General features: G+C 40.7%; 1 protein-coding gene across 2 annotated transcripts in view; it reads right to left on the reverse strand.

The window, feature by feature from the left end:
• Positions 1-380: 380 nt before the first annotated feature.
• The window catches only part of LOC123601688 (fatty acid desaturase 2-like protein FADS2B), a 32021-nt gene continuing 11556 nt past the window's right edge, over positions 381-20845 (reverse strand). Inside the window, exons 4-12 of one of the 2 annotated variants that reach the window (XM_045485238.1) lie at positions 19708-19809; positions 13438-13563; positions 10345-10405; positions 7606-7682; positions 7314-7411; positions 6235-6331; positions 3861-3940; positions 2402-2527; positions 381-975 (exon numbers count right to left, since the gene is read on the reverse strand). In XM_045485238.1, coding sequence (XP_045341194.1) covers positions 894-975; positions 2402-2527; positions 3861-3940; positions 6235-6331; positions 7314-7411; positions 7606-7682; positions 10345-10405; positions 13438-13563; positions 19708-19809 — 849 coding nt within the window. In that variant the 3' untranslated portion in view covers positions 381-893. Of the gene's footprint in view, positions 976-2401; positions 2537-3860; positions 3941-6234; positions 6332-7313; positions 7412-7605; positions 7683-10344; positions 10406-13437; positions 13564-19707; positions 19810-20845 lie in introns of both variants that reach the window. The other variant, XM_045485237.1, reaches the window with a different exon arrangement.

The following is a 20845-nucleotide window of genomic DNA, read 5'->3' on the forward strand; positions in this document are numbered from 1 at the left end:
AACTCTCTTATCTTAAGAAATGCATAACTCGGTGCTAAGCTTGGAAAATGCCTTGACACAGCCTGGGGCCTACATTACAGAAAACATATCTCTTTCCTTCATCAGAGTTACTCAATAGCAAGGCACAGTATTTCCGCTCTTGTGGGTAGGAATTAGGCAAATCAGTCTTATACTCAGGACTTATACTTATGCTTATACTTATACTTATGCTTTAGCAGAAGGCCAGTAATGCTAAAATACGGAAGCTTAACCTCCTGTGTCAGTGGATATTGGGCCTGGATGTAGGGAGCTCCTTAAGAGATTTTATAAGTTGGAAGAAAAATACATACACACCATAATTACACATATGCCATTACAATAAGAAAAATCCAATGTGAATATTGAAACATTTAAGGAGACTTTAATGTTAATTATGTTTAATTTTTAGAGAAAAAAGAGGCTCACACATTTAAGTAAGGAATAAGCAAAAATTTGTATGGTCAGCAGAAATTTCTTAAATACACCATTCTCTTCTAAGGGCAACCGTGCTGTTTTCCCAAGTGTCCATCAGAGGTCTCTCTTTTGTCCCACTTCTTATACCCAGTTTCTCAGTAAGACTTTTGCCTGGTTCCCTTGCATATGCCCCAGTGATGGAGATGATCTGATTAGGTCTATTCGTAGGACTAAGTTCAAGATTCTATAGAAGAAATAAAGAAAATTGGCTCCCATTTCCCTTTTGGTACCCTAACCATCTTGTGTTTCCATTGCTTTGCAATTGCAGAGAAAACCTTCAGGGAAGGGGTTATCATGTGCCCTTGGGATTCACACTTCTGGCACCGCAGGTATACCTATGGCACCAGCAGGTAAGCAGGAAAGAGCTCTTGCACATTCATTAACCCCCTTCAGAGACACAGCTACATGTGTGTCAAGGTTGATGCTCTGCTGCATGATTCATAGTAAGCATCCATCCAGAGGGTTGCAGATTTCTTCAAGTCCCTGTGGGAGAGGTAAACAAAATCATCAGTAGATGAGACTTTAATGTAAATGGAGATGCGCCATGGACCATGCACTCCTTTACTTGGCTCAGGGAAATGTTGTCATTTTCAGTTATGGCTGAAAGATGTCTTTTCTGTTGCCCAGTGGAGGGAACAAATACACTGCATTGCATGTTAGCAGATGATTTCACATTTCCTTTACGGAGGGGGTTCAGTTTTTCTTTCATTTTATTCTTTTTTGTACCCCAGACTATCAACAGTCCTTTTCCCTAGCATTAAAAAAAAAGCTTCTCTGAATCTCTGTAAGATAAAGCATATACCTCTATACCAACCCATCCTATTACACACTCATCATATTTTACAATGTGAAAGGTGTTTTTCTAGGCTCTGGGAATACAGCAGTGAGTAGGAGCAACATGAGTCCCACCTATGTGGAGTTCCTCATCTAGCTTGGGAGACACGTATTAAATAATTTATTACCCACGATGTTATTTGTTCATGATTGTGATAAAGCTCACAAGTGAAGAGAAGCTTGTGCTAGAGCACCTGCAAAAGCAGGTGACAGGTTGAGTCCTGGGGTTGAGGAAAGACCAAGATGAGGAAAAGGCATTTATGAGCCTTGGAGAAGGGATGGAAATCGACAAGGTTTTATGAGGGGAGGCCATGGACTGGAAGAACATTGTAGGCAGAAGATAAGGGGGCAAAGGACAGGAGATGGCAAGGGACAGGGAGTTCTGTAGCAACTGAAGAAGGGCCAGATCTCTGGAGGGCAGAAAAGTAAGATGGGCATGGTGAAGAGTATGTAACTGGAGCACCATCTAACGGTCAGATCGGGCCAGGCCTGGCCTAGTTGGCTTCATTTAAGACACTGGCAATTTTTTTCCTAATTCCAGAAGACAGGGAAACTTACTAAAGTCTGATCATAGGCTGTTAATGTTCTCTGTGGAACTTTGAATGCACCAAGATGAGTACTGACTTTCAGTTCTGGTGGGTTTCTCTGCTCTTGGTCAGTCACCCCTCCCTGATCCATACAGTTATGTCCCTGGACCCTGTAGGCATTTAGTTTGCAACTCTGGACCATGATTTGAGAGTCCCTCCCAGCACATAAATTCTAAAGCAGGTCAAGGTTCTGTAAGGGATACAGAGTCAAATAACATGCAGCCCTGGTTTTAAGAAGCTTGATACTTAGTAGTAGGGTAGCAAGGCATTTTCACTAAGAAGTGCCCACAAGGCAGTAGGTAAATGGTAAGAACTATTTTTTAACATTGCATTGTTGATGTTCCCTGAAGGGTCTCATGTCCATGCTGGGCATACAGATGTCCCTTAATAAATAGCTTATGGGTAAGTGATTCACAAGCCAGTGAATAGTGTGGAGACAAGCAGTGAGGGGGAAATGAGAGCTACGAGCTGAGAGACTCTGTAATTACCTGGTGATATCTCCAAATGCTTTCAACAGGGGCTTGTTCACATACTGCAATCCATGCTTGGCACACAGCGACCTCACCAAGGGTGCCACCTTGTGATAATTATGGCGTGGCATTGTGGGAAACAGACTAGGGAAACAGATACAGGAGATACAAAACTTAGAGCAAAGGAGCAACGTGAAGGAGTTTTTGTTCCCCTATTGTTGGATAAAACTCTATTAGCAATGCAGACCTTGACATTGTACAATACTTCTGTTCCAGGAAGCTCAAAATCTGTTGCCAGAACACTCCAATCTTATCTCTCAACCCTCTGTAAGCCCTGTGGGTGGCTAATGTTTGGGAAGACCTAAGAGAATTACCTCTATCAAATATATTAATTTGACCAAGTCATATGAAAGTATAAGATTTTCTACCATTCTGAATTATCTAGAGAGCTGGAGGGGTGCCTAGCTGACTCAGTCAGTGGAGCATGGAACTTTTGATTTCAGGGTTGTAAGTTCAAGCCCCACACTGAGTGTAGAGATTACTTAACAATTAATTGCCTAGTGAGCTGGAGATACCCCCCCCCTCCAATTCTGTCTCTGTCTCTCTCTGTGGATACCTCTAACTCCTGTACAATAAATAAGTGAGTATTCAGTAAGTTTTAGTCAAGGTGTATGGGGGAAAGTTCTAAGATAGGAATAAGAAGGGAGGAGAGATGGGTTTTATTCAAGGCTTTTAATTACCAGCCAGGTGAACTTCTTAGGTTTTAAACTTTATTTTGATAACATATGAATAATAAGCTTTCTTGCTTTGCCGAGATTTTAAAGGAATACCATGAGAGAAAGGATGAGAAAATCCCATGAATAGGTATAAGAACTTTTTCCTTCTCTATCATAGATACAGCTTAGATGAAGAGGAAAGATGAATAGGAAAGTCTCTTCCTTGAATATTCTGCTGCGATTGACTTTCAAAGTACTATCATTTTCTCCTTCTTTGGTACATGTGCACATAACTACCTATTGGTAAAGTAGTTCAAATATCATTTGGAAATTGCAGCAGAAACTGGATTTCAGTTGATTGTTTTGTAACCTTGGCTCTAAAGATATAGATACAGGTTGATATTAAAAATAAAAATTAATTTCGACATAACTTTGTTACACAAGTATCATGATTTTTCTTGGGTTTTGCCAACAAACCACATGCAAAGAAAACAACCACCAATTCTTAAGTCATTGGGAATCTATGAACTGAGTCATTGTTATTTTTCCAAGATTTCCCTCCATTTACTCAATTATTACGCCTTCTGCTTTTTCTTTCTTCACTTTCTTACCATTGAAGTTAATAGAATTTAGAGAATTCTGATTCATTTTTTCCCTCTGAAATCCCTAGTCTAGGGCTCTGTTCTGGACTGTATGGAGGGTGGGGGACTGTTATAAGTGACAGCCTTTGCCTTTTATCATGGACTGTTTCTATCACTCACTGGTGCTCAATCTGGAAATTCAGATGCCCAGTGAACCAGTCATTGAAAAAGGACTGTTCAACATTACAGGTGGCCAAGACCTGCAAAGAAAAAGCTTACATTAGATGTAAATAAGCCCACGTGTCAGATTAAACAAATTAAACTTTTATTTATTCTCTTTAAGTCAATTAGTCAACAAGTATCTATTTTCTGTAAGAAACTTTGAAGGATAAGAAAGATATACAGTGGGGCCCCTGGTGGCTCAGCGCATTAAGTGTGCAACTCTTGATTTCAGCTCAGGTCATGATCTCATGGTTCATGAGTTTAAACCCCTGGTCGAGCTCTGCACTGACAGTGAGAAGCCTGCTTGGTATTCTCTCTTTATCCCTCCCCCCAACCCACACTGTTTTGCTCTCTGTCTCAAAAAATAAATAAACGTTAAAAAAAAAAAAAAGCACAGTATCAGGTCTCAAGGAGCTTATGATTTATATAGGCTTTTAATTATAGCTTTATAATTTAAAAAAAGTGATAAGAGGCGCGCCTGGGTGGCTCAGTCGGTTGAGCGTCTGACTTCAGCTCAGGTCATGATCTCGTGTTCGTGAGTTCAAGCCCTGCATTGGACTCTGTGATGACAGCTCGGGGCCTGGAGCCTGCTTCAGATTCTTTGTCTCCTCTCTGCCCCTCCCCTGCTCATACTCTGTCTCTCTCTATCTCTCAAAAAATAAAGCGTTAAAATTTTTTTTCAGAAAATAAATAAAAAGATGATAAGACATATTGCTAAGAAGTTTATGCAATACAATAGATATGAAGAAGTATGTGGGATTTGAGGGGTTAAGTCACCATCAGCCCTTGGATACAGAAAGCTAAGGTGTCACGAATGATCACTGGCAAATGGGAAGTGGGATTGTAGGATTTGGGTAGAGACTGTAGAGATTAGAATACCATTTCCATACAGTACATTTGAAGGACTTCTAAATGAGAAGTAAGGCAGTTAATTGTTCGACCATGGGTTCTGAGAATAGAAATGTATTTCAGTAGAAGTAGTTTCCTTTGAAATCTAATGTATTTTATTTACACATTTAAAACCATTATCCTGAGAAGGAGTTCATAGGCTTCTCTAGGCTTCCAAGATTAAGAATCTTTATGATTGCCATTTTATTCACTGCCTTTCTAAGGTTTAATTCCAGTTGGGGTTGTTGCTATTTTGAATGTCATTTTTGTGGTTGTTCTATTTCAGCGTTTCTCAGAGTGTACTTCAGAGCACCCCAGGGTTCTCTAAGAACCTTTCAGGAGATCTGCAAAGTCAAAACTACTCCCAGAATACCTCTAATACAGCATTTGCATTTTTCATTTCCAATTTCTGATGCTTGTGCAGTAGATTTTTTTTTCCAGAGGACTCTAAACCTAGAATGGCATCATCAGTTTGATGTTTAAAATGTACTGGCTTTATTCTTGTTGTTTTAAAGTTAAATAATAAATAAACTTTTAAAAATTCTCAGTTTTAGTTTCAAATATAGTAAATATCAATGGCTATAACCCACATTAAAAAAAAAAAAAAGCTCATTGAGGTCCTCAAAAACGTACAAGTTTGCGAGTATAACGAGTATAACTTTGCAGAGTGTAAGGTGGTCCGTGACCAAAAAGTTTTAGAACCAATACTCTTTAATGTAAGGTCCACTGAATTTGGGAATGAGCTTGGAGAAGGAAGTGGTATAATCATGGCCTAACCACTGGAAGGCTTAGGAGTCAAGGGGATTCTATACTGATCATAACTCTGTTAATCATTAACTACATGCTCAAAGAGCATGCCATGTCTCCTCTCTGGGTCTTTCTACCTATAAAATGACGTGAAGTGACTTCCAGGGACCATCTAGGTGTAAAATTCATTTTGTAATTCTAAGAGCTCAGATTCACTTGAAAGACTGGGTCGAGTGGGAGACAGGTCAGCAAATGTTTTCTATAAAGTGCAAGACAGTAAATATTTTACTTCTCTGTCATAGTTACTCTGTTTTTCTTTTATAGCATGAAAGCAGTCATATATAATATGTAAATGTACAAGCATGGTTGTGTTCCAATAAAATTTGATTTACAAAAGCAGGCAACGAGCTCCATTTGGCCCTTGGACCGTAGTTTACTGACCCTTACTTTAGAGAAAGGCTCTGAAATCAGACTGCCCAGGTTTAAAACTTGCTTTCTACCACTTATTAGCTGGGTAATATCTTCATGCCTTAGTTTTACCATCTGTAAAGTGGTAATAATCATAGCACTCGCAAAGCAGTGGGCAGTGCCTGCCTCTTAGCAAGCATTTCATAAGCATAAATTATTATCATCTGAGGTAACTAGACTCTAAATCAGTATAATCGGAAGGACCTTTTCCCAGGAACGCCACCATTACCTGAGTGCTGAGCCAGTCCCGGTTCTCCTCTTTGCTCATTCTCATAGGTACATGGCTCATGTGGGTAATATATGATACCCAGGGACTTTCGAGAAACCTTTCAGAGAATAAAAGGAGAAAGTGATGACTTCTTGGGGTGTTACAGTTCCCAACATTGGGCTGGCACAACTGCTGGAAGATCTGGCTGAGCAACTGAGGAAATGGGAGGGAATCAAAGGTTCCGATAAAATGGAGGTCACTTGTTTTCCTCTTTGGAGGCCCTTTATGTGTAGAGATGACACACTGGGTTTTGGCCACAAAACCAGCCTTGCAGCCTGATGTATGAGTGCAGTGACCCCAAAGTTTTCTGTAGCATTGGTGCAAGGATCAAAGGATACCTAGGGCATATGCAAAGTGATCGACAGCCTCGGCTTTGCCATCAGGTAGAACTCGGCTCAAGTTCTGGTGTGGCACTGCCACTGGCCCCTACTTGCTCTGTAAGTTTGACAAATGACCTACCTAACTCTCTGAGGTTTCGATCCCTTAGCAGAAAAATGAAGATGATGCTATCTACATTACAGGGAGGTGCAAGGATTACATCAAATAATATAATGCAGGTAAATCCTTTATCAAAGTTGTGATGCCTAGTAGTTGTCAATGGCATTATTATGTAAGATTTAGGATAATAATGTGAAAGAATGGGAGAGGAATAAATTGGGAAGTTGAAGAGAGCTGTTTAGTCTGAAGCCATTTTAGTTTTGGGGAAATCTCTAGTCATAAAGACTGTCCTTCCATTATTCTTGGCGAGGTTATGGTGTCCAATTGGATTACAATTCTAAAGAACTTGGGGATCAGATGGAATTCTTCAATTGAGAATTAAGTATGTAGGAAGAAAAGGACAAGATTGGGCAAACTCTTTTTTCAAACGACTCTTCTTATTCAACTATTTCAACTTAAAAAAAAATGTTTTTATGGAAATGTCTCAGCTATGGAGCTTGGGCATGGTGTTCCAATCTTCTGCTAATCACAAATATCTCAGATAAATAATGTAGGAGAATCATATAGGTTATGGGAATAAAAGAATATTCTTGCTTTCTTACTTGACCAAAAATATGAGCAATATGGTTCCGAAGATTCCATAAAAAGGGCCAAACATGATAAAATAGTGGATATAAAAGCTGCTGACCCAGGCAAACTCCTGCAGAGAAAAGTAATTGACAGTTAAATGCCCTGGACACAATTTCATTTCCCCTTCCCCAGGTTAGGGCCCCTTCTCATACTAGCTAAATCTTATGCCTTATTCCTCAAGGAAGCTGCATCTAGAAAGAACCAGGCATTTTCCACCCCTTTTTCTACCTGATCTAGCTTCAGAGGATGAGTCAAGTTACTCACCTCCCAAGACTTTTGGAGGTACATCATTTCCATGGACATCACGTTGGCATACACAGGCATTAGGAGAAAGAGCCCAACTGAAAAAGAACACAAAGAAAAGATGGTGAGTAAAAGATGATGTAAGTAAGCAGAAATCTATCTCCTTAACATGCTACTCCTGGAATGTTGCCCCTGAGAAGGGATGCAAAGTGGAGATCCACAACCACTTTCTGGACTCCATGGAGTTCTTTGAGTCTCTGAGGCTGAACCAGGTTTTGGGTCAAGCTCTCTCAAAGAGACTAAGAAAGAGGAAGCTTTGAAGATTTGAATCATTCTTGATGGAGCAACCCAGAAGAGCGTCTGCTGCAAAATTTCAAGCTTTCTCAAGGTCCATGGAATCCATCATCATCACAATTTTAGGAATGGGCCCTGTCACAATATGTCAAGGTGGCAGAAACACAGAACCTGTGCTCACTTTCTGACCGGATGGTTATTTACCTGCTTCTCCAGGACCAGGGGGGCTGTCTAGAGCACAAAGCAGTGTGTTGGAGTCCTGACTTTAGTCGAGCCCTCTTTCTCCACTAGGTCTCAATACTGGGTTTCTGACTCTCAAACTCTACAAACTCTTAGCATGAATGATTCGGTCCAACCTCCACACTGAGATACTTCAACAAACATGAGCATAGTTTTTAACAGTTCAAGGCCATGCCTCTGGGATGACCCCAGCCCCCTTACAGTTCTGCCTGAGAAAGTTCAACATTGTCAACTGAATTTACTGTTTGTTCTAGCCAAAGCTGACTACAGGCCTCAGGCTTAGACTATTTCTGTTAGAAAACTTACAACTGTAAAATACTTTCTCTGACTCTTTGTGATTGATCTTCTACAACCCATAAATGCCTTTATCAAAGACCTGAGAGTCATTCCTTTGAATGTAGTAAAATCAGGATAGGACCCTATCTTCCAGCCTCTGTACGGGGGGCAATAACCTGACATTTTTGTCTATGTCCCAGTAGGACAGTATTTTTTTGGTTGAGAACCACTGATCTAAAGGAAATGTTTGGGGCCTGCCCTAATTTTGTCTCATTTCTCAAATGCGTAAGCATGTTTAGGACGAGCATAGCTTGGGGTTCCACAAAAACTTTCTTTGTGAGTTGGTATGGGTTTGATTTTGGTTAAGAGCAAAGTATTTTTGCTTATGATATTTTATCATAGTCAGAATTATTTAGCTTCCCTATTTTCTTTCAAGCCAGAACACATATTCAGGTTTATATATATTTCTTTCAAGCCTGAACACGCATATATATTATATATATATATATGTACATACATATGATTTTCACTTAAATTGGGTGAAAATATCATAAAAGATTTCTAGTGACTTGTGGTTTTGTTGTTGTTGATTTTTAGAGAGCACCTGAGTAGAGGAGGGGCAGAGAAAGAAGGAGAGAGACTCTTAAGCAGTCGCACACTCAGCACAGAGCTCAACTTGGGGCTCAATCTCATGACCCTGGGATCACGACCTAAGCCCAAATCAAGAGTTGGGTATTTAACCAACTGAGCCAACCAGGTGCTCCATGTGACTTGTGTTTATGAAGTGGGCATTTAAACATTTGCAGGATTACTGAACCTCAAAGATTGGTTAGAAATGCCCTGTACTTTCCACTGAGAAACTGAACACATGTCTTAACAGTTATTATCGCTCCTCTTGAAAGCTTTTTAATTTTAGGTTTATTTATTTATAATCTCTGTACCCAACATGGGGCTCGAACTCACCACCCCAAGATCAAGAGACACATGGTCTGCCAACTGAGCCAGCCAGGAACCCTGAAAGCTTTTTGATCCACAAGATACCAGTTTAGAAATTAAAAACCCTTTATGTTACAAAATATACTTTGAATGATGGAAGGTTTCCTTTGTGTTTTAAAATATCTTTACAGTTGATTGTTCAAATACTGGCTTTCTGTAAAAAAACTTATCATGATAATTTAGACTGTTTGTATTAGGATATCAATACATTTTGTTGTTTGGGTAGTTTTAATTACTACCTTACACACACACACACATTCTGCAGCTGTATGTAGACCATGGGAGCAACCCGCTTCCTCTCCACAGTAGCTCTCAGGTGCCTTTTATTCCTGAGCTTCTATATTCTCTGGCTTCATAATGTCAGTGCTTTGGCATTCTTTTCCTATTTTTCCTCCCTATCAAAATACCATTATTCTTTTCTTCTTGACAGGTGTTTAGTTTTCCTATGATAGTCTCAGATGCAAGGCTTAGATTGGCATCCTGACTTCATCCCTCTTGAACTATCTCATTAGATGCACATTAGAAGTACCTATTTGCAGGATGCCTGGGTGGTGCAGTCAGTGAAGCTTCCGACTTGGGCTCAAGTCATGATCTCATGGTTTGTGAGTTCAGGCCCTGCATCAGGCTCTGTGCTGACAGCTCAGTCTCAAGCCTGCTTCAGATTCTGTGTCTCCATCTCTCTCTCTGCCCCACTCCACTCACACTCTGTCTCACTCTTTCTCTATCAAAAATAAATAAATATTAAAAATTTTTTTTAAATACTTATTTGCTTTTTTTGCTTTCCTTTTCAGACTTTTGCCACCAGGAAGTCTGAAATAAGACATGCTACTTTTCCAAGTCACAATAAAACATGGCCTGGTCTCTCTGTGAGAGCATTGCTGTTGTGCCGTCTGGCTTGACAACGGCTTGCTTCAAGGACACGGTATGATAAGGAAAGTGGCTCCAAGGACTCACCCATGTAGAAACACAGGTGCTGCTTTTCATAGTTGATGTAACTGATTTTCTTCTTGCCATTCTGAAAGGAGAGAGCATAAAACTAAAATAAGAGACAATGCTTGTGGTCGTTAATACTCAAGAACATTGTGTGTGTGTGTGTGTGTGTGTGTGTGTGTGTGTGTGTGTTTAAAATCTCTATGGAAAGAGCCATATGGTCAGAATTTGTTGGCTGTCACACTTGAGGCACTAGAAGAACAAGAACTGGAATAAGAGAAAATATTGCAGCATCTTTTTTCTTTAATTAAATGTGGGTAATTCTTGCATTTGACTACGGGGATTGTGATTTTTTAAAAATTCCTATGGTAACCATTTTGAAATTTTTTTGTCCTTCTATGGAGTGGAGTGGTGATCAAAAGGGAATATTTCTGATGGGTTTTCCTAGCTTCTCTTCACTATGGTGTTTAGAAGTCTGCCTGAAGCTCAGTCTCCATCTCCATTCGTTCATTCAACAGATATTTGTCAAATAGTCATGTGTAGAAGATATAGGCATGGCCCCTCTTATCTGTCCCATCTTCTCTCCTTTGTGTTCTCACTGTGGATCTCACACTGTGATGGACTATTTATAAGGTGCAATGATATTACTAAATCTTAACGCTGGTAATTCGATTCACTTTCTAGAGGAGTCTCCTTAGTTAATTTATTGTATGCTTAGTGCACAAGGACAGCAAACACCCTGAGGGGAGGCATAGAGGTAATGGTTAAACTTCCAGTACCTAGTAAACATACAATTAATGTTCAGTTGAAAGAAAGAATGAATGAATCAAAATTTACATCTGCTCTATAGTTTTATGGTATGTTCACTTGGTCACAATACTATGGGAAGTGTTTGATTTCTGCTGTCCCCCATTCTGCTGATACCTTCCCTCCTACATATAGATATCTTTTTGTATTTGGATGGCAGGGTTGACCTTTTCTTCTCTTACTATGATAGGTACAAATAAATAGCATAATGATGATGTAATAAGAACCATTTCCAGTTACTCTCAAACCTGCAGACATTTAAGTAGTGGGAAACATGGGGAAAAGAGCAGGCGGAAATTCCTGGGAGCTGGCACACCTAAACAGAGGACTGATTTTGAGTATCACTCCAAAGGAGGACTCTAAGTCTTTCAGAACATGAGCACAGAACCTGGAAAGTAGAATGAAGAAAATGGTAGAAATATGACAGTAAAATGAGAATGAAGAAAAAGTTCAGGGCTCATCAGAACCATTTTTTATGTAAAACAACTGAATTTTAGCGTTTAAATAATTTCAAGCAATGTCTCGGACAGTAGTAGCTCTGCAACTGTATTAAATGGAGCCCTAGGGTCTAGGGAGATGTTGACAAGCAACTGTAAAACTTGGAGAGGTGACCTCCACCATTTGTGAAGAGGCAGCATGCATACTGAACATAGCCTTAAGGAGGTACTTCTGGGGAGGGGCAGCCTGCTTCATAAAATTCAGTAAGACAAACCCTTCTTACTCTGTGGGGATGATTAGAGAAATCAAAGTATCACACTTTTGTTGATGAGCGTAGGAGTCCACAAACATCAGGCAAGTCCAATTTGTTTGTGGAACCATTGTCAAAAGCAACTGATTTGTGATGGCAGCCAGAGATTTTTTTAAGATTATTTATTTTGAGAGAGACAGAACAAGCAGTGGAGGGGCAGAGAGAGAATAGGAAAGAGGATCCAAAGCAGGGTCCCTGCTGACAGCAGTGAGCCTGATGTGGGGGTTCAAACTCAGGAACCATGAAATCATGACCTGAGAGGAAGTCAGACGCTTAACCGACTGAGCCACCCAGGCACCCTCAGAGACTTTTAAAAATCTAGTCAAGGGATTGTTTCCTAATTCAGTGGAGAAGAAAATTGGGTCTTCCAAAGCTGGGAAAGCTTATTTTCAAAAAGTTGCACAACTTTTGGTTTATGTAGCACAAAGCACAGGCAGCAACTGACAGAGCTATTCTTACTTTTAATAAAACTCCTAATGGGGCGCCTGGGTGGCGCAGTCGGTTGGGCGTCCGACTTCAGCCAGGTCACGATCTCGCGGTCGTGAGTTCGAGCCCCGCGTCAGGCTCTGGGCTGATGGCTCAGAGCCTGGAGCCTGTTTCCGATTCTGTGTCTCCCTCTCTCTCTGCCCCTCCCCCGTTCATGCTCTGTCTCTCTCTGTCTCAAAAATAAATAAAAACGTTAAAAAAAATTAAAAACAAAAAACTCCTAAGTTGTTTTAGGAAATAGCAGCCTCTTCCTAAGCACCGGAATCTCGGGATCTACCATTTCCCTAGAGGGGGGAGATCTTTCTGTGATTATCCTCATACCTCCTTTGTTGAAGTAAGACTTTCTCCTAAAAAAAATTGGTAATAGTCCTTTACATGATGATTTTAAGTTGAGGCTAAATAAAATCAATAACTGAAAAATTCTGGAGTTGACTTTACCCTCCCTTTTCTATTGTTTAACAAGTCCAAATGAGAGGTGAGATCTCTAAGTGTCTTAGAAAACATTTGGGCTGTGGTTCATGTTTAAATGAACAAAATGAACATGAACTAAAAATACCAGCACAGCCTTTCCTCACTGAGCTAGACTTAGTTGAGATAGCTAGTTATTCAGATATTTGTGATTTAATGCTTATTGGATGTACTGATATGTTTTTTTCTGAGCGAATGTCTCATCCTCATCCAACTTTGGAAAGTCATTGCCAACCTCAGTCATGTGGTTTCACTACCTAACATTAACTTTTGTTGCCTTACAAGTAGTGAGGGCCACTGGGCAGGGATCTGTCTATCATCAGGATTGCTCAAGCAGAGTGATACGGGTTATCACATTTCCTGCTGTTGGAGGTTGGTGACATGTCCTTTCAAGTCACAGAGTCCCATGCTTCACATATTCTTCTATTCATACAACCCCAGAATCAGTTACTTCACATCTCTATACCGGACATAAAAGAAGGAGACGTGTTCTGAGAACATGCTTGAAGTGGGAACCCTCAGCTCGATCTTTCCAGGACAAGACCATAGACATTTCCAGGAACCACTTCCGGGAACATTTTTCATGTTTGCAGCAGCTCTAAACATACCTGGGCAGGCTTCAAATATCCATTCACAAAAAGTGGGCCTGTATCAATATCTGGGTCTTTGGGGTAGATGTTTGTTTTTACATGATGTTGGAAGTGTCGGTGATTCCACCAGCATGTTGACAGGCCCTGAGGAGAAGAGAGGGTTCATTAGCTGCAAGATTTCTCTCCTGGGATGTCCTTCGCTCTCAGAGTTTTCTGCATGCATCTCCAAAGTCAAAGTAAGATATCTGAGCTTCTGGAACTTGTTCCCTGACTGCTGGGTCACAGAATGGCTCATTGGACAGAGCCTTTCAAAGCCTACAATCAAATAATCATGGGATCCAGGAACACAAATTCAGGCTAATGCAACTCCTGATCATGAAAATTCACAAAAACCGGTAAAATGAAATGTTTTTCCATCCTTTATTTTGGGTGGGGGTCCTCATTTAAAAAATCCTGAAGGTAGGAGGGGCAGTTAGTATTCTTATTTTACAAATAAAGAAAATTCAACTCTAAAACTTTAATTAGCTCTCGGGAAAAAACGGTCCTAGGAATCCTGCTTTAATCAGTATTTCAAAGAATCATGGATCTGAAATGATTTTGTAGGGGGCTTGGCTCAGATTCTTGCATGTTCAGGCTTCAATGATCTCATATAAATATAAATGAGAATAAAAATATTTTAACTGATGCCGAGTTCAAATCATCTCTGATTAGGTTGCTTATGATTTTCTTTCTCTCAATGACAGTATAAAGGTTTTAATAGAGCAAGGATTTGGTAGCACATCAATGTGGTTTCATACCCTGGATATATAAATACTGCTGTGTGGTTTGGGTAAATTTCACCCTCTTTGAGGCTCTATTCCATCTGCAGTAATGACATTTACCTCCATGGGTTGTTTGGGGAGACATGAGATGATGTATGTAAAATGTTGGCATATTGAGATATTCAATTTCTTCTCCTTTCCCCTATTACATAAATTATTACATAAGAATAAGCAGTATTTGTTTTTTATTGCATATTTGATATATCTCAATAACTGGCCTATACATGTTTCACATCGTCACTGTCCAATATGGTAGCCATGAGCCACATGCTGGCTTTTGAGCACTTGAAGTGTGACCAGTCAAATTAAGATGGCTGTATGTGCATAATATTGGATTTTGAGGCATGGTATGAAAAAAGGAGTGTAAAATATCATATTAACAACTTTTATATTGATTACATGTAGAAATTATAATATTTTGAATATATATGTGGTAATAAAGTTATCTTTTAAGATGTGGCTATGAGAAAATTTAAAATGATTTATATCATTTTAATGTGGCTTAGAATTATATTTCTGTTGGACTATACTCATCTAGACACTATACATCCATGGTAGAGGGGGAAGGGAATGTTTGAAAATCATGTGAGCATTGCCTTCTAGTCTTATTGCAGAGTCCTCTCTTAGCAAACCCTCGTGTTATCATCCCTCCGGAGTGATAGTCTCTTTTTACCACTAACACTCCCTACCATCCTTATGGTGGAATCTCTCTTCCTGCATCCCACATCTCTTCCCTGAATCTCATGCTTGAAAGGGAAATCACTTTCCAAACATTTCCTTGTGGGTGTTTCATGATATGTCAAACTCAAGGTGTACTCATCAATTTTCATTCCCCCTGTGGGGTCTCCCTTGCACTCTGCTCATCTCCTACCAAACTGCATACCACCCACTCACCCTTACAATTGTGCACTTTCTCTTTGTTTATCCGTTCATTATTTATTTTGAAATACCTCCCATGCATCAGACACTGAGCCAAGTATTTGCTGTATAAAGTTAGACATGATAAAATGGAGCTCCCACACTTATGAAACATACAACCCAACAGGAGCAATACAGAAACAAGGGCACTGAGAACGGAGTCTCCGAGCCAAGCGCAGATGAGAGGCCCACGGAAGAGGGTAGGAAGGGCGGCGAGGCGGTGCGCGCTCCACAGACTGGCGGGAGGGAGCCAGGGCGGAGGGGCGGCTCGCCGGCCAAGCAGAGCCCCCCAGTCTGGCTGGCAAAAGCGGAGGGGCCCGACGGACTGTGTTCCGACAGCAAGCGCGACTTAGCGTCTGGGAGGTCATAAGTTAACAGCTCTGCTCGGAAAGCGGGAAGGCTGGACGACAAAGGGAGGGAGAGCTGCTGAGCCCCCGGACGACAGAGCTCAGCTTGGCGGGGAACAAAGGCGCTTGCCAGCGCCATCTCCCCCGCCCATCCCCCAGCCAAAATCCCAAAGAGAACCAGTTCCTGCCAGGGAACTTCCTCGCTCCGCGCAAACACCCAACTCTGTGCTTCTGCGGAGCCAAACCTCCGGCAGCGGATCTGACTCCCTCCCGCTGCCACAGGGCCCCTCCTGAAGTGGATCACCTAAGGAGAAGCGAGCTAAGCCTGCCCCTCCTGCCCCCGTGCACCTTGCCTACCCACCCCAGCTAATACACCAGACCCCCAGCACCACAAGCCTGGCAGTGTGCAAGTAGCCCAGATGGGCCACGCCACCCCACAGTGAATCCCGCCCCTAAGAGAGGTGAAGATAAGGCATACACCAGTCTGACTGTGGCCCCAGCGGTGGGCGGGGGCAGACATCAGGTCGGACTGCGGCCCCGCCCACCAACTCCAGTTATACTCCACAGCACAGGGGAAGTGCCCTGCAGGTCCTCACCACACCAGGGACTATCCAAAATGACCAAGCGGAAGAATTCCCCTCAGAAGAATCTCCAGGAAATAACAACAGCTAATGAACTGATCAAAAAGGATTTAAATAATATAACAGAAAGTGAATTTAGAATAATAGTCATAAAATTAATCACTGGGCTTGAAAACAGTATAGAGGACAGCAGAGAATCTTTGCTACAGAGATCAAGGGACTAAGGAACAGTCACGAGGAGCTGAAAAGTGCTTTAAACGAAATGCAAAACAAAATGGAAACCACCACGGCTCGGATTGAAGAGGCAGAGGAGAGAATAGGTGAACTAGAAGATAAAGTTATGGAAAAAGAGGAAGCTGAGAGAAAGAGAGAGAAAAAAATCCAGGAGTATGAGGGGAAAATTAGAGAACTAAGTGGTACACTAAAAAGAAATAATATACGCATAATTGGTATCCCAGAGGAGGAAGAGAGAGGGAAAGGTGCTGAAGGTGTCATTGAAAAAATAATAGCTGAGAACTTCCCTGAACTGGGGAAGGAAAAAGGCATTGAAATCCAAGAGGCACAGAGAACTCCCTTCAGACGTAACTTGAATCGATCTTCTGCACGACATATCATAGTGAAACTGGCAAAATACAAGGATAAAGAGAAAATTCTGAAAGCAGCAAGGGATAAACGTGCCCTCACATATAAAGGGAGACCTATAAGACTCGTGACTGATCTCTCTTTTGAAACTTGGCAGGCCAGAAAGAATTGGCACGATATCTTCAGTGTGCTAAACAGAAAAAATATGCAGCCGAGAATCCTTTATCCAGCAAGTCTGTCATTTAGGATAGAAGGAGAGATAAAGGTCTTCCCAAACAGAAACAAAGGCACTGTGATAAACAATGATTCATTTTGTTAGTTTAATCCTTTGTGAGCTAACGTTTTGACTGTACCCTTGCAGTCAATGACTATCTGTGGAAACTGGTAATGTCAGAGTAATTATGGGTGTGATAAGGCAGCTGGCTCTACCCTCACCCCTCGGTCTGGAAGCCACAGTTACTGGAGGTGAGGGATAGTGATCCAGCTGAAAGTGAAGATAATCAGCTACACGCAAATAGGTTGCCCCTGTACCAAATTCCATATAAGAACCACCCTAAGTCATTCCTCATTTCCATGTTAGGTCCTTTCTTGGTGCATTATAAGGATTCCAAACATTGTTCTAAAGCCATTTTGGGGATGAATTCAAATCCCTGCTACTGGGTATATGTGGCGTTGGGTAATTTCCTCATCTGTGCAATGAATGAGAAAAATGTTACAGGAAATAACATACTTGACACTCCCCCCCCAAAATTATTTTAGGATGTAGTCATGGAAACAGGATAGGCTAGATTTTCAAGGCAGATCTTAATATCAAATATTCTATCTCTTTGTCCTATAATGACACTTGATTCTTATAGTTTTCAAACTGGGCATGCTAGGTGTTGGGGAGGGGATGTCAAAAAATATGCTACAGGGAGTCCATTTTGATTTGAACATTGCACAGAAGTCCAAAATGTGTGCAGACATTTCAGAGTGTACTTTCAGAAGGGCTCTTTTGCTGCACACACACACAAAAAAGCAAAGACCAGACATACACCATTACTAGCACAGGTAGTGAAAGCATATTCCAACAAAATCTCAATATATATTTATGCTTTTCCATGGGGGAGGGTAAATTGGCATGAAATCAAGTTTTGAAATTTAAAATTGTAATGTATGTAGAAGGTGAAGTTGTTGCTGCTTGTATTATAATTTTCTTTGTTACCTCCCTCCTTCCCAACTTTCCTTCCCCTAGGTAGTTTACTCTGCTGCACATGATTGAAGCCTGTATTCATTTTGCTCACAAATTGCTGGTTTTGCCTGCAAAAGGCCCAGTGCACTCAATTAGCTTTTAGAGCATTTCCCATTTACTTCCTCTGTTCATGAGTTATCAAGGTTGTGTTCATTTCAACTAGTGCAAAACTTGTTTCTGGCAACACAACTCATAGAGAAAGAGCAGTGTATAAATTTGGACCAATGGAAAAGCAATGATTTTTTTTTAAAGCACCAGCAAGGGTAGAGCTTGAAACATTATATATACTGACACCAGATCAACTGTCAATTATCTCCAGGTCACATGAGTCTCCTTTTCCCTCTGACTTCCTCAAAACAGGGGCGGGAGAGTGGGAGGGTCCATTACCTAATTCTTTCTGTGGGATTTCCTTCTTTTATTCTGTGGTAACGATTTCTGATTGAACACAGAAACAGTGTCAATTTAGCACTAGTGGATGGAGGGCAGAACAGTGCACCTACAGGAATTTCCCAGTTGAATAAAACATCAAATAAAATGACACTATGTTATTCATTCTAACAATTTTGAGTAACAGACATAATTCTAATAGGAACCCAGATCCCACTCAGTGTTACTGAATCTACTTAAACTTTGTTTGCTCGACTGGAAAGAGGAGGATAGATAAGACGGTGATTTTAAGTATCTTCCAGTTCAATATAAAACAACAGTGCTAAGACAAAACAAAAGTGCCTGTGAGTTTTTTCTAAAATGAGCTGGCTTGAATGCAATATTTGGCTTAGTGGAAGGCTCAGAGGCATTCCACCCCCCCCCCTCCCCGTCTGGCCAGTGTACATAGTCACTAAATCCTAGAATGTCCTAGAAAAGCAGACATCCAGTTTAACTCCTAATATTAGAGATAAGGACATGGAGAGTCAGATATCAGACAAGATCACACAAGGGGCCTTTTCAGAGTCAGATCTAGCACCCACTCTTAGCAGTCCTGTACTGTTACCTTGGTTCACCCATCCATCCATCCATCCATCCATCCACTCAACAAATGCTATTGAAGGCTTACTATGTGCCAAGCACTCTGCTAGGTGCTGCAGCATAGTGGCACATAGGACAAAGTATATGCTCTCCTGGAGTTTGGGCAGGGATACAAGGCCAACTGCCATCATCATCACTGCTGTTTCCAGCCGTCTGGGATTTGCAGCCCTTGACTCTTGAACAGTGCCATCTGACCTGTCTTGTCCACTTTTTCTCTTTCTCTTCACTATTATCTCTTCTGCATCCTTTCCTATTTCTTCATAGACCTGTCCTTCTAAGACAGATCGGGCTTTGCTAGATTCCTGTAGCTTCCCAGCAGTAAATATTCAGACTCCTTCTAGAAACATTCCCATTCATGATTTTACAGAGGGCCTCTTCATTTATTAAGGTACAATTGTTCTCCTCCAAGGTGGTTTCTTAATTGGGTACCAGGGACTGGGCCAAAGACTTTATTAGCGTAAGAAAAAAAAACTGTTGGAATTTCCTAAATAAAAATAAACCTTCCCTCATAAAAATTCCAAATTCTAATTCTAACATATATATTATAATGTCATATGTATATATATATATATATATATATATATATATATATATATATACATATATATATATATATACATATATATATATATGGTATCTACATTTTTATTGTATTTATACTTATTTGCAAATATATTTATGCACAAACACTTTTTTTACTCCTATCAGCACACAAATTTGGTAACCATAGTCTTAGGAAATGAGTTTTGAGAATTCCATCATGCTCCATGAACATCCTGTACCTTGAGATGACTCATTATAAATTTTTGCATCAAGCGGCTCCACTTGGACTTTGGAAATATAGAAATGTGTCCCACGTCATGTTGCAGAAGAAAACACTGAACCTAGAAGAGATTAAGTTGTTGTTAGAGAGGTTGAGGAGTTAAGAAGAAATTAATCAATGAGCCTGCCCATAGATTCAGGAGCCCATTGGAGAAGAATGGTGGGGGATCTCATCTGGCCCCAAGCCAAGTTCACTTTCTATTTCCCACACATTGCATTCTTTCCCACTTATGTGCCTTTGTGAACTGAGTTCTTTCAGCCTAGAACATTTTCCTTACCACTGTCAAATCTTCCAGTGAGGAGGACAAAGAGTATGGCCTTTGGAGTCAGGCAGATTTGGGTTCTCAACTGTTCTTTACCATGTATGTGTTGCACAGATCTTGGCAGGTTACTCAGTAGCTCTGAACCTCAGCTCTTCATCTGATAGGTAGGCATAATAATACCTTACTCATGGACTGTTGGCAAACTTAAATACCTCCAAAGTGCTTGGCTTATGTTAAGCACCAAACAAATATTTGCTTCCTTTCCAATTTCCAAAAGAATTGCTTTTCAAGGAATAAAGCAAGTTGACTTTACAAAAAATAAATAAATAACATATCATAAATTCTGGAATTAACTTTGACATCAATTTTCCATACAACCTTCCCCAGTTATCCCCATGAGAATTAAATGCGTCTTTCTGCTTTAACAGCATATGCTGGTTCCTCTCTTTGGCACCGATGTCATTCTGTCACATAGAATGTTTACCAGTTTGAATATCGGTCTCTCCAGTGGAAGACTCTTTTCCCCAGGGAAGGAACCAGGTGCATTTCCTTTCGTGTCCCCCCCACAGTGTTGTGCTCACAGAAAGCCGTGTTCAGAGATTCACACTTCATTCAACAAAGATTTATCCAATGTTCTGCTGGTGCCAGTCGTTGACTACAATTTATGGTGGAATCCATAAGTTCAGGTTTTTAAGTTTTTATGTAAATTCCAGTTAGTTAACATACAGTGTAATGCTAGTTTCAGATATACAATACAGTGATTCGACACCTCCGTACAACCCCCAGTGCTCATCATGACAAGTTCACTCCTTAATCCCCATCACCTATTTCATAC

The sequence above is a fragment of the Leopardus geoffroyi genome, chromosome D1 (assembly GCF_018350155.1).
Source record: "Leopardus geoffroyi isolate Oge1 chromosome D1, O.geoffroyi_Oge1_pat1.0, whole genome shotgun sequence".
NCBI classification, from domain to species: domain Eukaryota; kingdom Metazoa; phylum Chordata; class Mammalia; order Carnivora; family Felidae; genus Leopardus; species Leopardus geoffroyi.